At 30.8% G+C, this 7,979-nt stretch overlaps 3 protein-coding genes across 3 annotated transcripts; 2 read left to right on the plus strand and 1 right to left on the minus strand.

Moving 5' to 3' along the window:
• The first annotated feature begins 172 nt into the window (after positions 1-172).
• Glurs-m (putative glutamate--tRNA ligase, mitochondrial) lies at positions 173-2,772 on the plus strand. Its single transcript, XM_070662817.1, has 9 exons — positions 173-303; positions 401-635; positions 728-923; positions 1,020-1,234; positions 1,309-1,531; positions 1,891-2,051; positions 2,133-2,296; positions 2,359-2,516; positions 2,578-2,772. The coding sequence occupies exons 1-9, from the start codon at positions 201-203 to the stop codon at positions 2,656-2,658; spliced, it is 1,536 nt and encodes a 511-aa protein (XP_070518918.1). The 5' UTR covers positions 173-200; the 3' UTR covers positions 2,659-2,772.
• A 128-nt stretch (positions 2,773-2,900) lies between these two features.
• Udt (protein undicht) lies at positions 2,901-6,633 on the plus strand. The gene is made up of 9 exons (XM_070662828.1): positions 2,901-3,092; positions 3,367-3,630; positions 3,773-3,930; positions 4,023-4,170; positions 4,278-4,704; positions 4,845-4,999; positions 5,090-5,329; positions 5,405-5,637; positions 5,720-6,633. Exons 1-9 carry the CDS (start codon positions 3,041-3,043, stop codon positions 5,888-5,890), a joined length of 1,848 nt encoding a protein of 615 aa, XP_070518929.1. The 5' UTR covers positions 2,901-3,040; the 3' UTR covers positions 5,891-6,633.
• A 40-nt stretch (positions 6,634-6,673) lies between these two features.
• On the minus strand, positions 6,674-7,961 carry LOC139106243 (protein FAM32A-like). The gene is made up of 3 exons (XM_070662827.1): positions 7,672-7,961; positions 7,178-7,313; positions 6,674-7,082 (listed from the first exon to the last, which is right to left on the minus strand). Exons 1-3 carry the CDS (start codon positions 7,758-7,760, stop codon positions 6,960-6,962), a joined length of 348 nt encoding a protein of 115 aa, XP_070518928.1. The 5' UTR covers positions 7,761-7,961; the 3' UTR covers positions 6,674-6,959.
• Positions 7,962-7,979: the final 18 nt, after the last annotated feature.

Below are 7,979 nucleotides of genomic sequence, written 5' to 3' on the forward strand. Positions count from 1 at the left end.
TGACTTTCGGTCTATTGCAACACTTGACCGGCAGCGGACATTGCAAGAACGATTGATGGGAACGGTCAACAGAGTTAAAAAGGAGTTTTGAGATTGTGTTTAAAGGTGATCCTGTTTCATTTGAAGATTGGAGACTAAAAGGAATTAACCTCGTGCCTTCGCCTCTCGTTGATTCGGATTCGTTGCGAAGCGAAGCAAGGATGCAGCGTAGTAACATACTCTGCGTGACAAGTATCCAGCTGTTGCAGAGACGTTTCTTTAAAAAGTACCACGTAAGGGTTAGATTTGCACCCAGTCCTACCGGTAATAATTTCTAATTTATAGCCAATTTTTTGGCGATGGCCACTTACGTTTTAAAAAGCATGAATTTCTCTGTTCTTCATACATGTGTTTGTTTTAGGCCACTTGCACTTAGGAGGATTGCGTACTGCATTGTATAATTATTTATTTGCACGCAATAACAATGGCACATTTATTTTAAGAATTGAGGATACAGATCAAACAAGAACAATCCCTGGAGCAATAGAAAAACTTCAAGATGATTTGTTGTGGGCAGGGATTATATCTGATGAGGATCCTACTAGAGGGGGTCCCTTTGGTCCTTATTTGCAATCATCAAGGCTTGAATTATACAAGTATGGAAATATCTTATAGAATATTGTTTTCATAACAAATAATTTCATTCAAAATCTTGTGAATTATCTTACAAATTTGTTGTCATTTTCAGGGAGCAAGTACTTAATCTCTTGAACAATGAATCTGCTTATTACTGCTTTTGTACAGAAAACAGGCTGGCATTATTAAGAAAAGAAGCAATGAAATGTGGACAAATACCCAGATATGATAATAGATGTCGGCATTTTACTAAGGATGAAGTAAAAGAAATGCTTCGAAAAAATTTGTCTTATTGCATTAGATTTAAGGTATATTTCTATTTTTAATTTATAATTTGACAAATAGTACACTAATAGTACACTAACAGTTGTAGATTTGTAACAATTACTTTTGTTATATATTAGTTATCGTCCACACCTGAAACTTTTCATGATATAGTTTATGGAGATGTCTTTCATGATGTTACCAAATCTGAAGGAGATCCAGTCATTATAAAATCAGATGGTTATCCTACTTATCATTTTGCAAATGTAGTTGATGATCATTTTATGGAAATATCTCATGTCTTACGTGGCATTGAATGGCAAGTTTCTACGTCTAAACACATAATGCTTTATAAGTATGTAATTATTATCTACTTAAAATAATTAAATCTGTAATATTTTTTATATATTATAATTTTATCTGTTATAGAGCATTTGGCTGGGATCCTCCTATATATGGACATTTACCTTTAATATTGAATGTGGATGGATCCAAGTTATCAAAAAGACAAGGTGATATAAAGATTGAGTCATTTAGAAAACAGGGTATATTTCCATTAGCGTTGTTAAATTATATAATAGGGGCTGGTGGTGGTTTTAATAGAAAATGGGAGGACCAAGATCTTTACAGCTATCAAGAATTAATTAAACAGGTAATTGCTACAGATAATAAAATTTTTTCTATACACAGTGTCTCAAACAACAATGTTGCTTTTGAAAACTATGAATAGGAAATTAAAATTAAAAACGTAAAGTCATATATAATTTTATAAAATTGTCGATAGTTATTGAAAAAAAAAAAAAAATTAAAACGTTTAGTTTTTTCCTAATTTTTTGATTATTCTATTTAAAACTTTTTTTTTTTTTTTTTTATCTCATTGAATTTCCGATCTAAAACTGACGTTTTGAACCTCCTAGCGATATTTAAGAAATTATATTTGACGTATAAAACTATGTATATGTATATGTGTATGGTGTAAAATATTTATATATTTTTTATTTTCTATTTCAGTTTGATATTAGTAAAATAAAATTGAATTCTGGGAAACTCATGCCTGATAAACTATATGAATTTAACAAGATGGAAATAGCAAATTTATTACAAAATAAAAAAAATCATAAATTTTTTATTGAGAGAATTAAAAAATTAGTGTTAGAAGCATTTTCAGGACAGTACGCTTAATTTATATTTATATATATATTTAGTATTATTAAAAATATTCTTGTAAGATACCTGTATTATTTTTATTTTAGGAAAAATGTTGGAAATTTGCAATTAGATGATGATCATATAATAACTACATTGAAGTGGGCACAAAACAGAATATTGACACTCAATGATCTTGTTAAAGAAGATTTAGCATTTTTATGGATTGTTCCATCTTCTATGCCAAACGTTAAACAAACTGGATGTTCAGGTATTAAAGTTTCTTCAATCAGGTTCAATTTATCAAAATTACGTTACATGCTATTATTTCAGACGCAATTAAATTATTAAACGCGGAATTAGTTGAAATAGACGCTAGTAATTACAAAACCGATTGGATGATACTATTTTTGAGGGATTTTGCCAAGAAAAATGGAGTTCCATTTGCTACTTTAATGAAAACTCTGAGAAGTGTTATGAGTGGCGTAAAGGTAATTGTAATGGAAAAAAAAATATTCGTAATGATATATTCATTATATCAATGTTTCGTAGGTCGGACCACCTGTTGCTGAAATGATGGAAATTTTGGGAAAAGACGAAACATTATTGCGGCTACAGCGTTGCGTTTCTTGAGACTTAATTTACATTAATTAATCGTGCAGATTAATAGTACTATCAAAAATAAAATACACTTAAAAGAAACAAGTCCATTACATATTTAATGTAATTTTGTTTAAAGTGCATTTGTATCTAATGTATAGTTAGGTACTAACATGAAAAAGACAAGTTTTATATGATTAGCCACGTAGTGTGGGATTTTCGAACTAGATCCCCACCAGTGAAATCGATAGAAACGCACTTTAAGGGATGCATCATAACCACAAGTGACTTCAAAACTACGCTTAATGGTTGTTGGGCGTGTGTGTTTTACAGATTTACTTCATAAGTTGGTTATTATTACATTTACAATCGTTTTTTTAATATTATTTTTGCTTTTTTTAAATGATATAGTATAATGGAACGCTGGTTATTTGTATTTCCTCTGATAACATGTTTGATATGGCATGGTAAGTTAAACTTTTGCATAGTGAAGTCAATCTCACTGTATCTGCAAGTATGAAAGAGTTATAATAGATCGTGATACTTTTTTCCTGTTTAATTAGTTTTAAAATTTGATATTTATAATTTACTGTGTTATATTTACATTCCGTTTACTCATTAACTGTACATTTTTAAGTCAAATTACATTTAAAGGAATAATTACTCGTGTATTATTTAATTTATTCGAAATTTATTTTATGGATTATAATTGCATGTTAATTCTAATAAAATGTTTATCAGTTTCAGGTCAGAATGCCACTGGTTGCCAAATTCCATTGGTTATTAGGGGATCTTGGTTCTCATGGGAAAATGGTAGAAATACCTTGACAGAAATAAATGCCAATAGTATGACTGGAAGAGGCTTATGTATAAACATGTTAGAAGAGTATCATGTTAATTACACATTCGTATTTCGAGATGCAAATACTCCAGTCAAATATGACAGCTGTTATCATTGTGTAAAACTGCTTGTCAGGACAGTGAATGTTTTAGAAAAAGTTGAAGGCAAGTAAATACTTAATATACATTAGTTAATTAAAAATATTAATTAAATTTTAATAAAAATATTAATTAATATTGTAATATTAATTAAAAAGACTAGTGTAACTCTGTTAGAATGTTTCTTAATCATGGTATCTTGTTGCAGTAAGCTGTGTAAATTTACCTCATGGGATAGAACCTACTGTGGATAATGTCTGTAGAGGTTTAAATGCAAATCAACATTTAATAACATTATTCTCTGAGAATTATGTACCTGTCAATTGCAGATCTTCTCTGGAAGGTGTTTGGCAGTTTGCTTATCAGGTAAAATGAAAAAATTGTCACTTTATACATATGAATTATACATATGTATATTATAAATGAATCTAAATGTACTAATAATATTATTATTTCAGAACCGCTTTAGATTTACAGGAGAATGTAATAATCCAGATGCACAAATAAGATCTTGCCAGACTGCAGGAACTCAATTTCTCATAACTAATCAAAAATTTAACATTACATACAAGAAATGTCCTGGAATGAAAGGAACATTTGACGGATGTAATTCGTTTTTTTTTTTTTTTTAATTGAAAAGATATTTAATATAGATATATAATAAACATAGGTGTATATGTTTTAATGTTATAATAAAAATTATTTTTTTTTAGTGGTAGAATACAGCTGCTTGGGTGACTGGTTTGTCGATAAGAACCACTTCTTTGCGGTCGCAAATACAAAGGAGTCGCGAAAAGATGAAAAGTACAGATGTTTTTTAAAAAATCGTGACGATGATTTGTATATTGGGGTTTCGATTACTGCAGAATGTAATACTCTTAAAACTGTGGAAAAGAGTCCCGAGCGTTTGCGAATTACTCCGGTCAAAGCCGAAATAGTTGAAGCAGGTTGCCGATTGCCCGAGGACATGAGTGGAAATTGGATAAATACCGCTAACATCGACGCAGATATCTTTATTAATGAAACTCATATAATTGAAACCTGGTATCCAGATGAAGGACGTTATCGACGAACGATTTATGTGTGTCGTGAACAAAGAGATTCGAGAGTAATGATGGCGAGATTAACCGTTGATGGATGGTAAGTTTTTGTTAAAAATATTTTTAAGAGAAGTATTTTTTTAATTTTCAAAATTAAACAAAATTACCAAAAAAGTTTTCGTACCTTATAAATATGCAACTGTGCCTTGCGTTTGAACGTTAATAGAAATATATTTACAGCCAAAAAGATTACGTATGTTTCGATTTTGTACGACGGCATCACAATATCATTCGATATAGACGTGGAGTGGCTGTGATAAAAGACGATTTTCATACAGTGTGCTCTTGGGTTCAGTTTCCTAACAAGGAAGCGTGGAAATTCGATTTATTTTTAGGTATTATTAGTGTATAAAAAAAAATTATATATTTTTAATATGGTATTTCAGCTATGCTACATTACAATTTAATTTTATTAATTTTATTAGCGAAAAATCCCGTTCCGGTTCGTTGCCCGATAGCTGGGAAATATATGTTTAATCAAAAAGGAGATGTCATGTTTGAGACTAGGATTCTAGGCGGTGTCACCAAATCTCCGCGACCAAACATTTACTGCAAACAGAATATTTCTGATTTCTCAGTCTGCAATACCGATCAGAAAGAGATTGCTATCGATGAAACTTATTGCTTATCTGTAGATCATTTAGGAAAACCAGTTGACATTTACAGTAAATTTCTTATTTTATATATTCACTGAATATCGTCTTTATAAAATTCTATTTAGTATAATATTATTTTTGCAGGCGATCCGGATTACATTATGAAATGTATTGGATATTGGAAAGAAAATTTAAAATCATACTTAATAACGTATGATGAATTGGATCCTTTCAGTAAATATCGCTGCTGGGTATATCAGAGAGCCGATTTGAATAGAGTACTCTTGTCTCAAGCTATTGGCCCATTTTGTGATCTCAAGCAAGATGTCACGAGTCAAAATTACACGGAAGGCGCAGCGGTTGCGTTAGAATTACAGGTAAGTCCATTCTTTGAATTTATAATGTAAATTAAATAATTTTGAGTAAAATTATGCTTACCAATGTGTAATCGTTTAACAGGAGTATGAACGAGAACGCGATCAATGTCCGATGCATTTTGATGATGGGAGTAATCCTTGGGTACAAAGGGAGAATTTTGTCAATGTTTTTCATTTCGGTAGCGGTGCTTGTGTAAGCAGCCACTTTTCTTTCTTGATTATCATATCATTAGTAGCAGTACTTTATATTTAAAAAATGTATGAATAATTTTTTGCGTATAAGTAAAACCGTCCAATAATTGATACGATAAAGATTTAAGATAACAAAAAATATATCGACGTATGCGTGCTTGTGACGAACTCAACAACACTCGTAGTCATGTCAGCGTATTATACGTGTATATTCCGTCCGTTCATACTGCAATTGTATTATACGTGCCTGGAAATCTATATTTATATATAATTTTATTTAAGTAAATAACTCGTAACTTTTGTACGATATCTCGACATATCAAACTTCGTCCATATATTTTATTCGAGTGCTGCAATGCAATTCAATTTAAATCGAATTTTTTTAAATACAGAGTGTCCCATAGTAAATGGACACTTTTTCGGGAGTAAGTAGAACTTGGCTCGCATGTCTTTGCTAATCTCGCTGCCGATCGGTCGCCCAATCCGTGCATCAAGTTATGTGGTTAGATAATAGGCAGCGATGTATCGTTCAAAAGTATTAGTATTTTCAAAATTCATATCTCGCGAATTATCGCAAAAAATGTAAAACGGCGCAAGCTTTTTTTTTGTCTTCATAAGTTCTACCTACTCCTGAAAAAGTGTCCGTTTACTATGAGATACTTTGTATATTTAAATAAAAATTGAATTTTAAGCAATATTTTCCAAGCTCGTAAAAAGAAGTTCATTATATTTTACTCTAACTATATATTTTATTATGTGCAAAGAAAACAACGTAGAATGCACTTAACGATCACTAAATCTCTAGCATAAGAATACTTTGCATGACTCTTAAAATAAGTACATCTTTTATAACAATTTTTATTGATAATTTTTATAATTATGATATTTACAATCAACAAATTAGTTTTAAATAGTTGCATCAAAGTTATAGTAATATTATCTTAAATCTTTTTTTTAAGATTAATACATAGAAAATCAAAAAAGAATATACAAAAAGAAGAAAAATGACTTAAAAATAATAGAGATAATGCACGTTATGTGCAGTGTTCATATTTCTAGGGTATAATTATAATTATGTGTTTTAATTATACAACACATAGAATAAAATATATTGTATAAATTTGTATAGTTTATTTCGTCCAGCTAACTTTAGGTATATCGAAATGTTCAGTTAAGCTATCTAAATGCCGATTAAATTCTTCTACCCGTTGTTTATGTGTCTTAGAGGCTTTCTGCTTGATTCTCTCAGTTTGCTGTAAATTATTGCAATGTTAAAAATTTTATTGACTTTAATTTAAAGTTTATTGAAGTATGTATAACAAGCTTAATGGACACTGCACAGGCTTACCATTTTCTCTTGCATTTTTTGAAAAGCCATCTCTGCCTTTGTCTGCTTTACTTCTATCTTTTGAGGTTTCTCCTCTTCTTCAATAATCTTAGATACTTCTACTAACTTTTTTTTCTTTCCTTTCTTATCTTTTTTCCTGTAGAAACAAGTTACAGACAATTTATCTCGATTACATACTTTAATAGAAGATCAGGAGAAACATTTACTTGTATTTATATTAAATAAATCATGTAATGGAAGTGAATCTATGGTAAGATTGGAAGATAATCTATGGAAGAAAGAATGGAAGATAATCTATGATAAACTTAGGCTGTAGGGTTCTCAATCAGCTTTTTCAAATGGACTTGACGCTATAAATACTTGAAATAAATCTCTATCTCTTTTCTTCCGAGAAAAAGAGAAGAAAAAGATTTGTTTGTAAATATTTGCAGCGTCTGTCAGTGAATTAAGTTATCCTACTCAAGCGAAAATACCAGCCAAACCGAGATACTCACTTCTTACTCACTGTTTGATCGTTTTTTAGTTTCAGGGTACCTTTTGTAGCGTGTGCGTACGGATCATCCTCGGTATTTGTCGCAGGCATGTTAATTAATTCTAATTAATTACGCACAAGATCAAAACACGTAGAAAAAACGAGACCAGCTGAGACGCGTTTGCTTTCGCTGCACTAGGGTGCACTAGTTCAGAAGTGCAGTGAAAACAGGTGATAACGAATAGACCTACTCTATCCCTACGTTTACATTGGTAGACTTGAAAGTCGTGTGCGACAGCGAGTGGACAGTTGGCGAGATTGGGAACGCCG

This window comes from Cardiocondyla obscurior, linkage group LG10 (assembly GCF_019399895.1).
Source record: "Cardiocondyla obscurior isolate alpha-2009 linkage group LG10, Cobs3.1, whole genome shotgun sequence".
NCBI classification, from domain to species: domain Eukaryota; kingdom Metazoa; phylum Arthropoda; class Insecta; order Hymenoptera; family Formicidae; genus Cardiocondyla; species Cardiocondyla obscurior.

What these genes read in the sequence shown, in the direction of transcription:
- Udt (XM_070662828.1), top strand. Translation starts at nt 3,041, where the DNA reads ATGGAACGCTGGTTATTTGTATTTCCTCTGATAACATGTTTGATATGG. An exon ending in GAAATTCGATTTATTTTTAG is followed by an intron (nt 5,000 to 5,089) that starts GTATTATTAGTG and finishes TAATTTTATTAG; the next exon opens with CGAAAAATCCCGTTCCGGTT. An exon ending in AAAACCAGTTGACATTTACA is followed by an intron (nt 5,330 to 5,404) that starts GTAAATTTCTTA and finishes TTATTTTTGCAG; the next exon opens with GCGATCCGGATTACATTATG.
- Glurs-m (XM_070662817.1), top strand. Translation starts at nt 201, where the DNA reads ATGCAGCGTAGTAACATACTCTGCGTGACAAGTATCCAGCTGTTGCAG. An exon ending in TCAAGGCTTGAATTATACAA is followed by an intron (nt 636 to 727) that starts GTATGGAAATAT and finishes TGTCATTTTCAG; the next exon opens with GGAGCAAGTACTTAATCTCT. An exon ending in TAAACAAACTGGATGTTCAG is followed by an intron (nt 2,297 to 2,358) that starts GTATTAAAGTTT and finishes CTATTATTTCAG; the next exon opens with ACGCAATTAAATTATTAAAC.
- LOC139106243 (XM_070662827.1), bottom strand. Translation starts at nt 7,760, where the DNA reads ATGCCTGCGACAAATACCGAGGATGATCCGTACGCACACGCTACAAAA. An exon ending in GATCAAACAGTGAGTAAGAA is followed by an intron (nt 7,314 to 7,671) that starts GTGAGTATCTCG and finishes TTGTTTCTACAG; the next exon opens with GAAAAAAGATAAGAAAGGAA. An exon ending in AAAAAATGCAAGAGAAAATG is followed by an intron (nt 7,083 to 7,177) that starts GTAAGCCTGTGC and finishes AATAATTTACAG; the next exon opens with CAAACTGAGAGAATCAAGCA.